General features: G+C 45.2%; 1 protein-coding gene across 8 annotated transcripts in view; it reads right to left on the bottom strand.

The window, feature by feature from the left end:
• Positions 1-20,372, bottom strand: part of LOC106580794 (rap1 GTPase-activating protein 2) — a 109,422-nt gene that overhangs the window by 24,501 nt on the left and 64,549 nt on the right. For 3 of the 8 annotated variants that reach the window (XM_045703602.1, XM_045703601.1, XM_045703600.1), the window contains one exon: positions 6,099-6,183. In XM_045703602.1, coding sequence (XP_045559558.1) covers positions 6,099-6,183 — 85 coding nt within the window. The other 5 variants (XM_014162216.2, XM_045703603.1, XM_014162225.2 and 2 more) reach the window with 5 other exon arrangements.

The raw sequence follows: 20,372 nt of genomic DNA, 5'->3' as shown, positions 1-20,372 counted from the left end.
CACAACGGATGAGGAACGCAATCAACTACATTGTTTGAATCACAGGTTTCAAGGTTGGCAAGTAGAGAATGCAGACAAAGGCAGTCAAAACACTTAGCAGCAATACACGAGGCACCAGTAAAATGCCCCTTTTCATACAGTGAGCCGAATGGCAGTTAAATGTACTTTTTATGTAATATTTTATGCAAACACTAATGACAAAGCTGAACACAAATGCTTTGAAAGGTGTGGGCTTCAATGGATCACTGAAATGACTGATTCCCTATCTACACAGGTACTGATAACTCCATATCAACGCAGCCATTAAACCCACTGCATTACAGCAACATGTTATATCATAGTCGAACACCACCAGCAATACCACTAAACACACCAAGACCTGGAAAACCCATGTCTTACCTTGAGATATACAACCTAGTACTCTGTAAACCAGGAAAACCAGGGAAACGATCCATTTCACAGCAGTAAAAACATCTCTTTACTTTAGCACCGGGATATCCAATCCACCTGAGCTCAGGTGAACATGCTAATCCCACAGCTGTCAGTGCAGTGGGAGTTATCATTTAGTTATACATTAACCTGCCACAGAGTCCTAAACCCACACAGCTAGTCCCACAGAGTCAACACAAAGAGCCAGGCTCACACAGCCCTACAGATGGGCACTGTAACCTTGGTGATTCATCGTCGTCCCCCGTCTAAGATGAGAGAACTGCTGAGGGCCACTGGGGGCCACGGGGGGAGTCCTAGGGGTCAGATGGAGATCTATCAATCGGACGCCAATCAGAGAGGAACTGTGTCGTGAGCGGAGCCTGGACCGGCTGAGAACCAAGAGATCGGGTCTGTCTGTCTACTGCCTCCACAGAGTCTAGATGTAAAATACCCATCCATCTGTCTCTCTCTGCTCTCTCTCTTCTCTCTCTCTCTATATATATATATACAGTGCCTTTGGAAAGTATTCAGATCCCTTGCCTTTTTCACATTTTGTTACGTTACAGCCTTATTATAAAATTGATTAAATACATGTTTGTACTCATCAATCCACACACAATACCTCATAATGACAAAGTTTTGCAAATGTATTAAACATAAGAAACAGAAATACCTTATTTACAGAAGTATTGAGACCCTTCGCTATGAGACTCGAAATTGAGCTCAGATGCAACCTGTTTCCATTGATCATCCTTGAGATGTTTCTACAACATGAATCGAGTCCAACTGTGGTAAATTCAATTGATTGGACATGAATTGGAAAGGTCCCACAGTTGACAGTGTATGGCAGAGCAAAAATCAAGCCCTTACGTGGAAGGAATAGAGCTCCGAGACCGGATTGTGTTGAGGCACAGATCTGGGGAAGGGTACCAAAAAATTCTGCAGCATTGAAGGTCCCCAAGAACCCAGTGGCCTCCATCATTCTTAAATGGAAGAAGTTTGCAACCACCAAGACTCTTCCTAGAGTTGGCCACCCAGCCAAACTGAGCAATCGGGGGAGAAGGACCTTGGTCAGGGAGGTGACCAATAACCCAATGGACACTCTGACAGAGCTCTAGAGTTCCTCTGTGGAGATGGGAGAACCTTCCAGAAGGACAACCATCTCTGCAGCACTCCACCAATCAGGCATTTATGGTAGAGTGGCCAGACGGAAGCCACTCCTTAGTAAAACGCACATGACAGCCCGCTTGGAGTTTGCCAAAAGGCACCTAAAGACTCTCAGACCATGAGAAACAAGATTTTCTGGTCTGATGAAACCAAGATTGAACTCTTTGGCCTGAATTGCAAGTGTCACGTCTGGAGGAAACCTGGCACCCTCCCTGCGGTGAAGTATGGTGGTGGCAGCATCATCCTGTGGGGATGTTTTTCAGCTGCAGGGACTGGGAGACTAGTCAGGATCGAGGCAAAGACTGAGGCGAAGGTTCACCTTCCAACAGGACAACGAGTCTAAGCACACAGCCAAGTCAATGCAGGAGTGGCATCGGGACAAGTCTCTGAATGTCCTTGAGTGGCCCAGCCAGAACCCGGACTTGAACCCGATCGAACATGTCTGGAGAGACCTGAAAATTGCTGTGCAGCAACACTCCCCATCCAACTTGACATAGCTTTAGAGGATCTGCAGAGAAGAATTGTAGGAACTCCCCAAATACAGGTGTACCAGGCTTGTAGCGTAATACCCAAGATGACTCGAGGCTGTAATTGCTGCCAAAGGTGCTTCAACAAAGTGCTGAGTAAAGGGTCTGAATACTTATGTAAATGTGATATTTCAGTTTTTATTTTTTTTATATATCTGTAAACATTTCTAAAAACCTTTTTGCTTTGTCATTGTGGGGTATTGTGTGTAGATTGACGAGGGGGAAAAAAACTATTTAATACATTTTAGAAAAAGGCTGTAACGTAACAAAATGTGGAAAAAGTTAAGGGTCTGAATACTTTCCCGAATGCATTGTATATATATCTCTCCCCCTCTGTCTTGCTCTCTCTCTTTTTCTCTCTGCCCTTTACTGCCTGGCCCTCAACAGAGACTAAGCGGAGCTCAGCAACATCTCTCTCTCGCTCTTATCTCCCAGGGAAGCCTGCTGCGTCCTGCTCTGTCCACACCAAGATTAGAGGGAAGGACTGGCGTTGGGAGGATTCTAACATCACGGTCTCCAGGCGCTCAGCACCTAACCAATATTCACCCAGAGGCCACAGCACTATTGTTGCCTTTTGACTGTAACACCAGTGTTGCACTAGTGTATAATATATACCCTTATGTTATACTAGGGAAATTGTGTTTTCATAGCTAGGACTGACAGTGAAGACTTGTGAAGAGCAGAATCACAACCTCTGCATCATCAAAACAGTTGCTTGGTGAGAAGGTGAGAAGTCCACAGATAGCCATTGTTATGTAAACGCCAGCTGAAAAGTACCAGTGGGCTGGCTTTGGCCCCAAGTGAGAGCAGGTACACCAGAGCCATGGCCCAGTGAGACACGGGTTCGGGCCCGCGTAGATGGAAACAGAAAAGTCTGAGCCTTTTGGGTAAAACACTGGGGTAAATCTTGAATGTACATGCGCCATTGACGTACCAGTGAATACACTTGAAAGTGAAACCTGTCATACTAGCTCTTATTATCTGGTGGTAATTCAACTCTTATCGCATGTAAGAAATATCGGCATTACTAAACCTCCTGCAGAGGCAATGTGTAACTCAACTACTAAACTATTGGAATTAACAGGACAGACAGTAAGCCATAATGTACAATAAAGTACGGGAGCTCTTCCTAATGATCCCTGATAACAGCTACAGTAAGAACAGTACCTGAGTCATCGTTAGCACTCCGTTAGCATTCCGCTAGTCTGGGTGGAGATAAACCAGAACCAGAACCACAGAGCCCCAGAGAGGCCAGTCTCCACTGCTCTCCTGCCTGCACAGCTGACTCCAACTTTGGGCACTGGGAGAAAAGCAGCAGGGGGCGGGTGGAGGTGGCGTGGTGTGGGCCTCTGACAGGGGTTCTCAGACAGTGTGTGTGTGTCAAATCCAATCAAATTGGATTGGTCGTGTACACAAATAGGCCGATATCATCGCAGGTGCAGTGAAGTGTTTGTGTTTCTAGTTCCAACAGTGCAGTGTGTGTGCGTGCGCGTTGTGTCTTTTACCCTCAACAGCATAGACACACTTTTCCCCCGTTGCAAACACTCTTTCAATCACACTTTGTTTTTGCCCGTGCAGATGTTTCTCTCAACCAAATGTACCAGTTGTCACCTCTTAACAAATGAAGCAGTTACACAGTACTAGAGTGCGCTGTCATCAAGGCATCCTGTACCACAACACAACACTGCAATATACACTTAACTCTTCTGGCTCCTCAGTCGGACTAGAAAAAAACTTCCACTGTTAATTCAACAAAAACAGTTCTCGCTCTCGTTTCCTTTTCTTTCACAACCTGGTCTTCACCGCCTTCATTTCCTTTATTTCTGCCTCCAACAACCCTTTCTTCAAACAAAACCTCCCTCGTCCTTCATTTTCTCCTTGGAGAATGTGAGAAATGAGTGCTTTCTGCTATGTTTAGCTTTCTCTTATGTCATTCAAAGCCACAAACAGGAAAGTCCTGTTGTTCATTGACTCAGTGGAACAGGTCCTGCCTGTGTGTCTACTCACATTTCATTTCATTCTCATTCAACTCTTTTCATTTTAATCCTCTGGTTCAAGACAAGGAACATTAACATTTTCAATAGGCTATTTACACACTTTCTTTTTGTCTTAGAATAAGGAAGACTTGCGACTCGGGAGTGGTTCCTTACAAAATGCCTCATTACATAATGAAATGTGTGTATGTGTGTGCACACGAACACAAGTGTGAAGTACTCTATCAGAGAAGTGTCAGCCTGGCCGCTTCACTATACTACTAGAAATGTCTGGAACAACAGCAAACAAGCTATGCCATACCAGCTACTAGCAGTGAGTAGCACAACTCCAGCGGGCTGAATTGGGTGCAACCAGATGATGTCATTGTATCAGTAAGCATAGAAATAGTGCACATAGAATAGATCGAATGCTTATCAAATTGGCTTTCAATGAGAATGACAGATCTACAACTCACATTGTATGTGTCACACCCTGATCTGTTTCACCTGACCTTGTGATTGTCTCCACCCCCTCCAGGTGTTGCTTATTTTCCCCAGTGTATTTATCCCTGTGTTTCCGGTCTCTCTGTGCCAGTTCATCTTGTATGTTTGTCAAGTCAGCCAGCTGCCCCCCCCCCACAGTATAGATAATGATTTAACTCCTCATCTCTGATTCCCCCTCCCCTACTTCACTCTTTATTTCTCTTTCTGTTTCTCTGTATGCTACACTTTCTATTCCTTAACTCCCTCTTTCCTCTTCTCTCCCACTTCCGTGTTTATCTCTCGCCCTTCTCCTTGCAGACTAGATAAGCCTGCTTCAAGGTGACACAACAAAAATCGAATAAACTTATTCTCTGCAGCAGAGGTAACTCTGGGTCTACCTTTCCTGTGGCGGTCCTCATGAGAGCCAGTTTCATCATAACGCTTAATGGTTTTTGCGACTGCACTTGAAAAAACTTTCAAAGTTCTTGAACATTTCCGGATTGACTGACCTTCATGTCATAAAGTAATGATGGACTGTCGTTTCTCGTTGCTTATTTGAGCTGTTCTTGCCATATAATGAACTTGGTGTTTTACCAAATAGGGCTATCTTCTGTACACCACCCCTACCTTGTCACAACACAACTAATTGGTTCAAACGCATTAAGAAGGAAAGAAATTCCACAAATGTACTTTTAACAAGCTAGACCTGTTAATTCAAATGCATTACAGGTGACTACCTCGTGAAGCTGGTTTAGAGAATGCAAAGCTGTCAAAGGGCGGCTACTTTGAAGAATCGCAAATATAAAATATATTTTGATTTGATTAACACTTTATTGGTTACTACATGATTCCATATGTGTTATTTCATAGTTTTGATGTCTTCCCTTTTATTCTACGATGTAGAAAATAGTACAAATAAAGAAAAACCATGGAATGAGCAGGTGTGTCAAAACTTTTGACTGGTACTGTATATATTTATACATATACAAATAAATATAAATATATAAATAACGGCCCTACATTAAAATAATCCACAGAAAGACAAGTGTTAGATCTTATTGAATCTGGCAGCTCCCTCTGCCTCTCTCTAGTCTCCACTATGACCTCTAAAGAGTTACCCTCTATGAACAGTGAATGAAGCCCACCCAGGCCTCATAGAGCTGACTCACTATGCGTCATCAACACTATTCCTTTTACAGTGCACTACTTTTTGACCAGGCTCTGGGAATAGGGTGTCATTTGGGATGCGGACAGAGTCTGCTACCATGGTTCCTCTCATGGGTGTTCTGATTGTCCAGGTTCAGACAGTGCACTGACACCATTTTCAGTTTTTCACACTATTGCACAGAGCCAAATAACACCGTGCTCACTTGGGTATTTACTTACCATACTGTCCTTTCCAGCAAGGTTCCAGCAACTATGGTGGATGGGTAACCATGCCAGTTTGGCTCGGTTCAACTCTGCTTTGTAGTGTGAAAATGGTATAAGTGAGACGGGCGTGAGGTGTTACGTGTCCTACCTTCATGGTGGGCGGGGCTGTGCGGGGGGGCGATGGGGGGCAATCTCCCAAGGGCACGTTGGAGATGGTCAGCAGTTCTTGCTTCCTGGAACACATCAAACACAACAGAAGATATCATAATAAAGCATCATGATGTCGCATACAGAGGATGCAGAGGCACAATGATAGTACCGAGGACGGATGCTGCATCACATATCACCCTACTTCACTATGTATGCTAGGGTAGGAGGTAGAAGGGAGAAATATCATTTCCCTAGACTGTGCAGCAGCTGGTAGGGTCAAGCCTAATTATAGTCCATGTATATAACGTTAGCCCAGAGTTACTGCTGCATTCATGTGGTCAGGAAAAAGCCCAAACCCTACTCATACTCCTAGAAGGAGAGAGAGGCTGTCTGGCTCATAGACTAAAGACTAGATCTTCAACATATCCAGCCAACTGAAGTAGTGGGTATCCAGTGAGTTTGCTGGGCTTGTAACGGAGATCTATCAATCAGACGCCAAGGAACCGTGTCGTGAGCGGAGCATGGACTGGCTGAAAACCAAGACCCCTCTGCCTGTGTGTCTGTCTCTGTCTGTCCTCTACTGCCTCCAAGGCTGGCCCACCACAGAGCCTAGATGTAAAATCTCTCTCTCTCTCTCTCTCTCTCTCTCTCTCTCTCTCTCTCTCTCTCTCTCTCTCTCTCTCTCTCTCTCTGTCTCTCTGTCTCTCTTTCTCTCTGAGAGAGAAGAGGTCTGTGGAGAGTATCTTTAGCCGAGAGGCCTGATGATGACTCCCACTCAGATCCTTAGTGACCAGCTGACATGGTTGTTGAGAGGCCCCCAGGGGCCTCCAGGGGGCCGGGGTCTCCTTCCAGGAGAATGATCACACGTTAAGAGGTTCATTTATCAGGAGGAGACAGAGTGGGGATTCAGAGGTGGATGTGAGAGGCGAGACACACAGTGCAACAGGTTGCTAATTAGTCACATTCTCTTGACAGAGTTATTTAGTCAGTTATCGAACACAGGATTTCATTCCCAGACTCTTTTTTTCATCCATAGTTTTTTTCCCCCTCTAGTGTGTCAAGTCAGTGTGGCCCAGCTGTGGACTGTGGACTGGAGAGACCACATTCATTTAGTTTATTGCAGTCGGTTATATTCCAACTGTTTATAGTTAAATTAAATCAAATCAAATTGTATTTCTCACATGCGCTGAATACAACAGGTACTACCTTACTGTGCAATGCTTACTTACAAGCCCTTAACCAACAATACAGTTATAAGAGTTAAGAAAACATTTACTAGATAAACTAATAACACAATAAAATAACAATAACGAGGCTATATATACAGGGGGTACAGGTTAGTCAAGGTAATTGAGGTAATATGTACATGTAGGTAGGGGTAAAGTGACTATGCATAGATAATAAACAGCGAGTAGCAGCAGCGTAAAAAAAGGGGGGGGGGGGTCAAGGCAAATAGTCCATGATACCGTTTTATTAGCTGTTCAGCAGTCTTATGCCTTGGGGGTAGAAGCCTTTTGGACCTAGACTTGGTACTCCAGTACTGTTTGCCGTGCGGTAGCAGAGAAAACAGTCTATGACTAGGGTGGCTGGAGTCTTTGGCTGACACCGCCTGGTATCGAGGTCATGGATGGCAGGAAGCTTGGCCCCAGTGATGTACTGGGCCGTACGCACTACCCTCTGTAGCGCCTTGCGGTCGGATGCCGAGCAGTCGCCATACCAGGCGGTGATGCAACCTGTCAGGATGCTCTCGATGGTGCAGCTGTAGAAATTCTTGAGGATCTGAGGACCCATGCCAAATCTATTCAGTCTCCTGGGGGGAATAGGCATTGTCATGCCCTCTTCACGACTGTCTTGGTGAGTTTAGACCATGATAGTTTGTTGGTGATGTGAACACTAATGAACTTGAAACTCTCAACCTGCTCCAATACAGCCCCATCGATGAGAATGGGCGCATGCTCGGCCCTCCTTTTCCTGTAATCCACGATCATCTCCTTTGTCTTGTTCACGTTTAGGGAGAGGTTGTTGTCCTGGTACCACACTGACAGGTCTCTGACCTCCTCCCTATAGGCTCTTCTCATCATTGTCGGTGATCAGGCCTACCACCCTTGTGTCGTTGGCAAACTTAAGGATGGTGTTGGAGTCGTGCTTGGCCACGCAGTTGTGGGTGAACAGTGAGTACAGGAGGGGACTGAGCACGCACCCCTGAGGGGCCCCCATGTTCAGGATCAGCATTGCAGATGTGTTGTTGCCTACCCTTACAACCTGGGGGTCGGCCCGTCAGGAAGTCCAGGATCCAGCTGTAGAGGGAGGCATTTAGTCCCAGGGTCCTTAGCTCAGTGTTGAACTTTGAGGGCACTATGGTGTTGAACGCTGAGCTGTAGTCAATGAACAGCATTCTTACGTAGGTGTTCCTTTTGTCCAAGTGGGAAAGGGAAAGAGTGCAATAGAGATTGCGTCATCTGTGGATCTGTTGGGGCGGTATGCGAATTGGAGTAGGTTTCTGGGATGACGGTGTTGATGTGAGTGATGACCAGCCTTTCAAAGCACTTCATGGCTACCGACGTGAGTGCTACAGATCGGTAGTCATATAGGCAGGTTACCTTGGTATTCTTGGGCACATGGACTATGGTGGTCTGCTTGAAACATGTAGGTATTACAGACTCGGTCAGGGACAGGTTGAAAATGTCAGTGAAGACACTTGTCAATTGGTCAGCGCATGCTCTAAGTACACGTCCTGGTAATCCGTCTGGCCCTGCGGCCTTGTGAATGTTGACTGGTCTTACTCACATTGGCTACGGAGAGCGAGATCACACAGTTGTCCGGAACAGCTGGTTCTCTCATGCATGCTTCAGTGTTGCTTGCCTCGAAGAGCGCACAGAAGTATTTTAGCTTGGCTGGTAGGCACGTGTCACTGGGCAGCTTGCGACTGGACTGCACGGCCTGCCACATCCAACGAGTGTCAGAGCGGTGTAGTAGGATTCAATCTTATCCCTGTATTGACGCTTTGCCTGTTTGATGGTTTGTCGGAGAGCATAGTGGGATTTCTTATTAGCGTCCTGGTTAGAGTCCCGCTCCTTGAAAGCGGCAGCTCTACCCTTCAGTGCAGTGCAGATGTCAAATTAAATCAAATGTTATTGGTCACATACTCATGGTTAGCAGATGTTAATGCGAGTGTAGTGAAATGCTTCTGCTTCTAGTTCCAACATTGCAGTAATATCTAACAAGTAATGTAACAATTCCACAACAACTACCTAATGCACAGAAATCTAAAGGGATGGAATAAGAATATGTACATATAAATATATGGATGAGCGATGACCGAGCAGCATAGGCAAGATGCAATAGATGGTATAAAATACAGTGTATACAGTCATGGCCAAAGGTTTTGAGAATGACACAAATATTACTTTTCACAAAGTCTGCTGCCTCAGTTTGTATGATGGTGCCTCTTTGCCATGCAAATGAACTGAATCCCCACCAAAAAAAATCCTCTGCATTACAGCCCTGCCACAGAAGGACCAGCTGACATCATGTCAGTGATTCTCTCGTTATCAGAGGTGTGAGTGTTGACGAGGACAAGGCTGGAGATCACTCTGTCATGCTGATTGATTTTGAATAACAGACTGGAAGCTTCAAAAGGAGGGTGGTGCTTTGTTCTTCCTCTGTCAACCATGGTTACCTGCAAGGAAACACGTGCCGTCATCATTGCTTTGCACAAAAAGGGCTTCACAGGCAAGGATATTGCTGACAGTAAGATTGTACCTAAATCAACCATTTATCGGATCATCAACAACTTCAAGGAGAGCGGTTCAATTGTTGTGAAGAAGGCTTCAGGGCGCCCAAGAAAGTCCAGCAAGTGCCAGGACCGTCTCCTAAAGTTTATTCAGCTGCAAGATCGGGGCACCACCAGTACAGAGCTTGCTCAGGAATGGCAGCAGGCAAGTCTGAGTGCATCTGCACGCACAGTGAGGTGAAGACTTTTGGAGGATGGCCTGGTGTCAAGAAGGGCAGCAAAGAAGCCACTTCTCTCCAGGAAAAAACATCAGGGACAGACTGATATTCTGCAAAATGTACAGGGATTGGACTGCTGAGGACTGGGGTAAAGTCATTTTCTCTGATGAATCCCCTTTCCGATTGTTTGGGGCATCCGGAAAAAAGCTTGTCCGGAGAAGACAAGGTGAGCGCTACCATCAGTCCTGTGTCATGCCAACAGTAATGCATCCTGAGACCATTCATGTGTGGGGTTGCTTCTCAGCCAAGGGAGTGGGCTCACTCACAATTTTGCCTAAGAACACGGCCATGAATAAAGAATGGTACCAACACATCCTCCGAGAGCAACTTCTCCCAACCATCCAGGAACAGTTTGGTGACGAACAATGCCTTTTCCAGCATGATGGAGCACCTTGCCATAAGGCAAAAGTGATAACTAAGTGGCTTGAGGAACAAACATCGATATTTTGTGTCCATGGCCAGGAAACTCCCCAGACCTTAATCCCATTGAGAATTTGTGGTCGATCCTCAAGAGGCGGGTGGACAAACAAAAAGCAATAAATTCTGACAAACTCCAAGCATTGACTATGCAAGAATGGGCTGCCATCAGTCAGGATGTGGCCCAGAAGTTAATTGACAGCATGCCAGGGCGGATTGCAGAGGTCTTGAAAAAGAAGGGTCAACACAGCAAATATTGACCCTTTGCATCAACTTTATGTAATTGTCAATAAAAACTTTTGACACTTATGAAATGCTTGTAATTATACTTCAGTATTCCATAGTAACATCTGACAAAAATATCTAAAGACAGTGAAGCAGCAAACTTGTGTGGGTGGACCATTTCAGTTTGTCCGTAAAGTGAACGCCGAGGAACTTAAATCTTTCCACCTTCTCCACTGCTGTCCTGACGATGTGGAAAGGGGGGAGCTTCCTCTGCTGTTTCCTGAAGTCCACGATCATCTCCTTTGTTTTGTTGACATGAGTGAGAAGTTGTTTTCCTGACACCACACTCCGAGTGCCCTCACTTCCTCCCTGTAGGCTGTCTTGTCGTTGTTGGTAATCTAGTCCACTACTGTTGCATCGTCTGCAAACTTGATGATTGAGTTAGAGGCGTGCATGGCCACGCAGTCATGGGTGAACGGGGAGTACAGGAGGGGGCTGAGCATGTACCCTTATGGGGCCCCAGTGTTGAGGATCAGTGAAGTGGAGATGTTGTTTCCTACCTTCACCACCTGGGGGTGGCCTATCAGAAAGTTCAGGACCCAATTGCACAGGGTGGGGTTGAGACCCAGGGTCTCAAGCTTAATGATGAGCTTAGAGGGTACTATGGTATTGAATGCTGAGCTGTAGTCAATGAACAGCATTCTTACATAGGTATTCCTCTTGTCCAGATGGGATAGGGCAGTGCGCAGTGTGATGGAGATTGCATCGTCTGTGGACATGTTAGGGCAGTATGCAAACTGAAGTGGGTCTAGGGTGGCCGGTAAGGTGGAGGTGATATGATCCTTGACTAATCTCTCAAAGCACTTAATGATGACAGAAGTGAGTGCTACGGGGAGATAGTCATTTTGTTCAGTTATCTTTGCCTTCTTGGGTACAGGAACAATGGTGGCCATCTTGATGCATGTGGGCACAGCAGACTGGGATAGGTGACAGAGATCACTCTGGAGAATAAATTAATGGTGGAACAAGCTCCCTCATGACGCCAAGACAGCGGAGTCAACCACCACCTTCCGGAGACACCAGAAACCCCACCTCTTTAAGGAATACCTGGGATAGGATTAAGTAATCCTTCTAACCCTCCCCCCTACCCTCCCCCCCAAAAAAGATATAGATGTACTATTGTAAAGTGGTTGTTCCACTGGATATCATATGGTGAATGCACCAATTTGTAAGTCGCTCTGGATAAGAGCGTCTGCTAAATGACGTAAATGTAAATGTAATAGGGAGTGATTGAATATGTCCATAAACACACCAGCCAGCTGGTCTGAGCATGCCTTGAGGATGCGGCTAGGGATGCCATCTGGGCCAGCAGCCCTGCAAGGGTTAACACGTTTAAATGTCTTACTCACGTCGGCCACGAAGAAGGAGAAGGGGGACCCGTAGTCCTTGGTAGCGGGCCACGTCAGTGGCACTGTATTATCCTCAAAGCAGGCAAAGAAGGTGTTAGTTTGTCTGGAAGCAAGATGTCAGTGTCTGTGATGTGGCTGGTTTTCTTTTTGTAGTCCGTAATTGCCTGTAGACCCTGCCACATACGTCTTGTGTCTGAGCCATTGAATTGAAACTCCACTTTGTCCCTATACCGACATTTCGCTTGTTTGATAGCCTTGTGGAGGGAATAACTACACTGTTTATATTCAACCATATTCCCAGTCATCTTTCCATGGTTAAATGTGGTGGCTCGCGCATTCAGTTTTGCGCGAATGCCGCCAGCTATCCACAGTTTCTGGTTAGGGTAGGTGTTAATAGTTACAGTGGGTACAACATCTCCAATGCACTTCCTTATAAACCCACTCACCAAATCAGTGTATAAATCAATGTTATTCTCTGAGGCTGCAGGGAATATTTCCCGGTCCGCGTGATCAAAACAATCTTGAAGCATAGATTCCGATTGGTCAGACCAGTGTTGAATGGTTCTTGTCACGGGTACATCCTGTTTGAGTTTCTGCCTATAGGACGGTAGGAGCAAAATTGAGTCGTGGTCGGATTTTCCAAAGGGAGGGCGGGGTAGGGCCTTGTATGCATCGCAGAAGTTAGAGTAGCAGTGATCCAGTGTATTGTGTATCGCGCGAGTGCTACAATAAATATGCTGATAGAATTTAGGTAGCCTTGTTCTCAAATTTACTTTGTTAAAATCCTCAGCTACAATAAATGAGGCCTCAGGATATATGGTTTCCAGTTTACATAGAGTCCAGTGAAGTTCCTTGAGGGCCGTTGTGGTATCTGCTTGAGGGGGGATATACACGGCTGTGACAATAACCGATGAGAATTCTCCTGCGAGATAATATGGTCGGCATTTGACTGTAAGAAATTCAAGGTCAAGTAAACAAAAGGACTTGAGTTCCTGTATGTTGTTATGATTACACCATGAGTCATTAATCATGATGTTGCCTGTAGTCCATGGTTTCTGGTTGGGGTATGTACGTAGGGTAACTGTGGGGACGACCTCATCAATGCACTTATTGATAAAGCCGGTGACTGATGTGGTATACTCCTCAGTGCCATCGGATGATTTCCAGAACATATTCCATTCTGTGCTAGCAAAATAGTCCTGTAGCTTAGCATCTGCATCATCTGACCACTTCCGTATTGACCGAGTCACTGGTACTTCCTGCTTTAGTTTTTGCTTGTATGCAGGAATCAGAAGGATAGAATTATGGACAGATTTTCCAAATGGACGGCAAATGAGAGCTTTGTACGCATCTCTGTGTGTGGAGCAAAGGTGGTCTAGAGTTTTTTTCCTCTGGTTGCACATGTGACATGCTGGTAGAAATGAGGTAAAATGGATTTAAGTTTTTCTGCATTAAAGTCCCCGGCCACTAGGAGCGCCGCCTCTGGATGAGTATTTTCTTGTTTGCGTATGGCCTTATACAGCTTGTTGAGTGCGGTCTTAGCACCAGCATCGGTTTGTGGTGGCAAATAGACAGCTTCTAAAAATATAGATGAAAACTGTATTGGTAATAGTGTGATCTACAACTTATCATCAGATACTCTACCTCAGGCGAGCAAAATCTTGAGACTTCTTTAATATTAGACTTCGCATACTAGCTGTTGTTGACAAATAGACACAGACCACTACCCCTCGTCTTATCGGAGGTAGGTACTCTGTTTTGCGATGCACGGAAAACCCAGCCAACTGTATATTATCCATGTCGTCATTCAGCCATGACTCGGTGAAACATAAGATATTACAGTTTTTAATGTCCCGTTGGTAGGATAGTCTCGAACGGAGCTCATCCAGTTTATTCTCCAGTGATTGCACATTGGCCAATAGGACCGATGGTAGAGGCGGGTTACCCACTTGCCGACAAATTCTCACAAGGCACCCGGATCTGCGTCCCCTGTATTGGCGTCTCTTCTTCATGTGAATGACGGGGATTTGGGCCTGGTCCAGTATCAGCAGTAAATCCTTCGCATCCAACTCGTTAAAGAAAAAATCTTTGTCCAGTACGAGGTGAGTTATTGCTATTCTGATATCCAGAAGCTCTTTAAGGTCATAAGATACTGTGGCAGAAACATTATGTACAAAATAAGTTACAAACAACGCGAAAAAACACACAAAATAGCACAACTGGTTAGGAGCCCGTAAAACGGCAGACATCCCCTATGGCGTCATTCCTTAGCTAGCAGCTAAAATAAATGGTACAAAATAATATAGAATTAAGATAACAACACATGCAAAAGGTTTGTAGGACATTCTTTCCTAATATCAATAATCATTATCAATACCAGAAGAAACTTTATCAGAAGAAAAACCTCAAAAGCACAATGACAACATCATCAAAAGGTTAAAGGATTGCAGGAGGAAATTCTACCTGAGATCTATAGTGGATATCAATATCAGAGAGATACATAACATGCAGTACTGTAACTCCATCCGATTCACGGTAAGTGGAACAAGGAGACCAACGTGCAACTTATTTCTCTGGTATTTGGGAACTAACGCAGCCGTCTCTCCATTGGATAATGTAATAGCTTCCGTGTGTGAAAGTAGCATGCTCACGTCACAGTGTTCAAAGGAAACAAGAGAACACTTGACTGCCTTTGACTGCTGATCTTTCCATTCTGAAAGAGAAACATGCTGCAAAGAACAGCCAGCTCCGTCTCCTTCTGTCTTTCTCTCTCTCTCTCTCTCTCTTTTTCTTTCTTTCTCTTACTCCCTCTCTTTCTCTCTCTCTCTTGTCTAACTCTCTCTCCTTTCCTCTCACTCCCTCTCTTTCTCTCTCTCTCCTTCGTTCTTTGAGTTGTTAGTATAAGCACATGGCCTGGCTTGCAGAGTGCTGGAAACAAGTGGTCATGCCCCAGACTTCCCCTTCCATTGACAGCCCAGCCACCCCAGGCTTCTCCAATACTTTCCATAGGGTCAGCACTAAGTACCAACACAATGTAGCACTGTCTCTAGCTGTCGCTAGCAGTTAACACTGAGCCAATGGTGGACACAAACTAAACAGAGTACAAGTACAAGCAGGAGAAGTTGGCTTCCTTCCCCCGTTTATGCAGTTGACGGAGATACACAGAGTGTACATAGCAACTGCTACAGCTCCAGAGGAACGTATTATTAGAAAATGTCCATTCCCAGACCCTAAATGTTTGTAGCTCAGAGCTGACCTAAGTGGAAAAATTTGTTCAGACCCTTGCCCCTGGCCACTGCTGTCTGGGCTTAGCTTTAATAACAGCCAAGTCTCAACACACACATACATACACAGACACACACACACACACACACAGATGCATATAGATGCACACACACACACACACACACACACACACACACACACACACACACACACACACACACACACACACACACACACACACACACACACACACACACACACACACACACACACACACAGGTGTTGGTCCCAGACAGAGACAGTCTGTGTGTGAGACAGTCTGTGTGTGAGAGACAGTCTGTGTGTGAGAGACAGTGTGTGAGAGACAGTGGTGGCGTAGTCTATCCTTGCTGCCTGTCTAATGAAACAGCTCCTGCGTCACCGTGAATGGCTCTCTCTCCGGGAGGGGTGGATCGAAGGAGGGAGACGCAGCATGACAAAGGAAAACAGGGAAAAGAGAGAGGGAAAAAAGAGACAGAGATGAAACATAGAACAAGGGGGGGGAACAGAGTGGAAAGAGGACAATAGGCCGGATAGTGAATGGGAAGGTTAAAGCTAGAGGTTCATATGAGCTGTAACGCTTTGACAACCACACACACACAAACGAACGAACGCACACACGCACGCACACACACACACACACAAACCAGACAATTAATTTATAAAGGTGTGTGGACTCAAAGTAATACATTCAATAGTGAATGGCGATAATGACATGACCTATATGATATGTCTCCTATCTTGTATTACACAATAAAAAGCCTTCATTGTCTATCCTAACTGTCCTATGTTTCACAATCACCACCCAACTCCTTCTTTAGTATTTCTAATTGGACCTGATTCAATACTAATTACATCTGCACCGCAATCATGTTTACCTAATGTCACGCCAATATGCCTCCATGTTTCACATATTGATTACACCCTGGAGAGATGACAGGCACTGCACACAGTGTACTGTACCTGCCTCAGCTAGTATCAACACATAAACATGGGAGAGGGAGCCAGGAAGAGGGGGAGGGAGTGAGGAAGAGGGGGAGGGAGTGAGGAGGAGAGGAGAGGAGAGGAGAGGAGAGGAGAGGAGAGGAGAGGAGAGGAGAGGAGAGGAGAGGAGAGGAGAGGAGAGGAGAGGAGAGGAGGACAACAGTCCCTCGCTGCCAATTACCCCCCTAATTGTGACGTTCTCTTTCCAGCCCGATACAGATATTTGTTACGAAACTCAATACTGAAGTTGATGATGCTCCAGACCTACCATTGCAGAAGCCCAATCATTCCTCTAATGAACTTAATATGTAATGGCCTATTAGACAGCGAAAAACAAAGACAAGGAAATACATTAATCTGCCAGCAGGACATCAGGGCTGAGAGGAATCAGGTGCAACCTGTCCATCAGCGCAGCGTTTCCTAACCCTCTCCTCGGGCCCCTCCAGACATTTCACATTTTTCTGTTTATACCCTAAACTGGCACACCTAATCCAATTAGTCAAAGGCTTGATGATTAGTGGCAGACATAGCTGGCATACAGAGCCGCATCAATCAGGACCATGTCAGAGTATGTGTCAATGATGTGTGAATGATGCACCGTCACATCTGACAATAGCTCTGAATCAATTGCAGATCTGCCCTGTGCAAAAATAGCAGAGAGGATAGATGTGCTTGTTCCTCCCATGCTAGCAGATCAGACAGGCTGCCCAGCGCCATGGACAGTCAGACACAGACCAATGGCGTGATGCAATGAACGTCAGAGTGTGAGGTGTTGAAAGGGCTGCGTTCTGCAGGCTGGGGTGATAGCTCATGGCTCCCAGTGTGTGACTAATATAACAAGTGAAGTGGCCCATTGAAGGAGCCCTTACCTCAGCACTGGCCACAGGGGAGTCAGTAGCTAATCATAGACCTCTAAAATGACACTATGGTGGCAGTAGCCAATCAGGACCCTATATTTCATCAGGCATATGGGAGCAATGGTCTAACAAGGATTAGTGGCCTCCACAAAGGGTTAAGGGGAGCCAATAAGCCCAGTGGCACATTGAAGGCCCCTTACCTATTTACTGGGCACTGGGGGGCCAGTAGCCTGCAAGGAACCATATACTGTTTAGCACATAGGGGACAAGTAGCCTGAGGGGACCAGTAGCCAGGCAAGCTACAGGGGGGCCAATTGCTCCATATGGAATCCCATAGGCACCCAGGTAACAGGCTACTTCCTGTTTCCTGCTGGGACTCACTCCCCACTGGGCACAGATGTCAGATCAACATCTAGTTTTGATTTACATTTGGTTGACAACTAACGTGAATTCAACACGAAATAAACCAAAAACGTCACCCTGTCATTGGATTTAGGTTAAAAGTTGGGTGAAAAAAAGACTAAATTCCCTTATGTTGATGACTTTTTGCAAATCCAATTCGTTTTCCACGTTGATTCAACATCATCACATTGAATTTCTTGCTTGAAATGATGTAGAAACAACATTGACTCAACCAGTTTTTGCCCAGTGGGTTCGATGGGTATACAGGCTATTTATAGATACAGGGGTCAAAGGAGAGTGGAGCCCAGCCAGTCAACGGAATGGCTGAGGAACACACGTACACACACACACACCTTCCTGGCAGAGTTCTAGAGAGTGGGGGGTATACTGCGAGGGATTGATTTGTTCTCCCAAATGAAACCTGAATGAAGCTGGGAAAATAATTACTGCCGCAGCAACAACATCAGAGGCACCAAATTGAAAGAGGAAGAAATCAATTGTAGAACACTGTGTAAACACTTTGATTGGCCAAACCTTGCTGAGATAATGACCTCTTAGAGAGACACTTTCTCTCAGTATGGAATCCCAAACTCAATAAGAAGAGCAGTGCTGTGGACTCCAGGGGCTTGAATTCATAAAGCGTCTCAGATAAGGATTGCTGATCTAGTATCAGGTCCCCCGCGTCCATGTATTATTATTCACTAAGACTAAAAAAAGCAAAACTCCTGATCCTAGATCAGCACTCCTACTCTGAGATGCGAAATGAACGTGTGCCCAGATCTCAAAGGAAAGAAGCAGACCGCTGCCACCTCCGATGGCATTCTGGGTAGTCTAACAGTCAGCATTTCTATACAGGACACACACACACACGCACACATAAATGAAATGAAAACCACCTGATGCTAAAATAATATCCCCTTGCCTCATCTCCAGATCACAACGTACGCGGAGATACACTGTGTACATGCAACCTTCTATCCAGTCGTATTACTGGACTGATTACTTTCAGCACAGGAAACTGCTGGGAGGAGGATGGACATCGGACCACACAATCACAGGATAACTGCATTAATGCCAGAGCCAAAACAGATTATTCATATCAAAATGATCTTTCACTGACTCCGGAACTGTACACGCACTCCTCCAGCCTAGTGAATACAACCATGGATGTTAGAACAGGGTTGCCCAACCCTGTTCCTGGAGAGCTACCCTCCTGTAGGTTTTCGCTCCAACCTCAGGTATTACTAACCTGATTCCTCTTATCAACCTGCTAATTATTAGAATCGGGTGTGCTAGGTCAAACCTACAGGATGGTAGCGCTCCAGGAACAGGGATGGACAGTCTTGTCTAAGAGGAAACCATGAGCTGTGTATCGAAAAAAACTCATCATGAGGCAGTTTTAAAGGCACAGTGCAGTCAGAAATGTGATTTTCCCGTGTTTTATATACATATTTCCACACTATGAGGTTGGAATTAGGGCTATTACGGTGACCGTATTACCATCACACCAGCGTTCAAGAGTCATGACGGCAGTTAAATTCCAGGTGACCATTTAGTCACGGTAATTAGGCTTCTCCAAGCTCTGATGCTGCTGATGGTCATTTGTAATCTACCAAACTTGCTAACTGCCTGGTACTCAGCACTCTATTGTCCCTCCAATCACTCTGGCATCAATGCAAATGTAATCGAAAATCTAATCAAACACTTCATGAGAGCCCATGAGCTCATGTTGAGCTACATTTCTATAGTCTATGTAATTGTGTGACATAACAGAGTGATGGCCTCTTTTAAAAACAGAAGCATCCCATCAGCGTTCTATAGGCTAGGCCTACTATATTAATACTACTATATTTATTTCTCAACTGTCCTAATATTAAGCACATTGCTTCTCTTTACAACAGGAGTATAGCCTACCTGGCTGGCATGAAAGTAACCAGGTCTACTCATCTTGTTGACTGACGAAAAGTAAATGTGACAGTTCTTCCAATGTCTTGGATAAGGACGCGTGCGGTTGCATCCCCGATGAGTCCGTCTTCACTTGTAGCCTGTGAAAAAAGACCCGATCACGTGACAGAGAGCTATGTGAGTGCTGGGAGAAGGGAATTTTAATTATTATATTCAGCAGATGGGCACAAAGGCCACTGGCCGCCAAAGGCATGTTTTTTTTAGGGGGCATTACGGCCACACAAAGGAGATGCCACCGGGACATTCGAGGCATCAGCAAGTGCTTGAGCCTGTGCGTGAGTCTGAGCAATGCAACTTTTCATGCAACTTTTTTTCAAATCATCATTAGAGTCACATCATGCAAATATCCTTTCTACTTTATTCCACTATGTTCAATTGTATTCTTCATGCTATAAAATAATGCCACGGAATTCTAAGCAAATCTTGTCTGCTAAATTAACTAGTGTAGCCCACATGGAAGCCAGGAGATGCTACATGTGTTTATGTTAATTAATGGTCAATTACCGTGAGACCGGCAGTTATTTGCTTGACAATCACCGACTGACGAAATTTCATGACCGCCACAGCCCTAGTTGGAATAATACTGTGACATTTTTTAAATTATGATGATGCCTTTTTAATGTAAGAGATGTTTGAAAAGACTGCCTGAAATGTCAGGCTTTTTTGGTAGGATAGTGTTTTAGCCTGCCTCCTTCCTGTTGACATCACCAGGCGGTAAATTAGTTAATAGACCAATAA

This window comes from Salmo salar, chromosome ssa20 (genome assembly GCF_905237065.1).
Source record: "Salmo salar chromosome ssa20, Ssal_v3.1, whole genome shotgun sequence".
NCBI classification, from domain to species: domain Eukaryota; kingdom Metazoa; phylum Chordata; class Actinopteri; order Salmoniformes; family Salmonidae; genus Salmo; species Salmo salar.
Note: the sequence above shows the minus strand (reverse complement) of the source record. Positions and strands in the feature narration are given on the sequence as shown.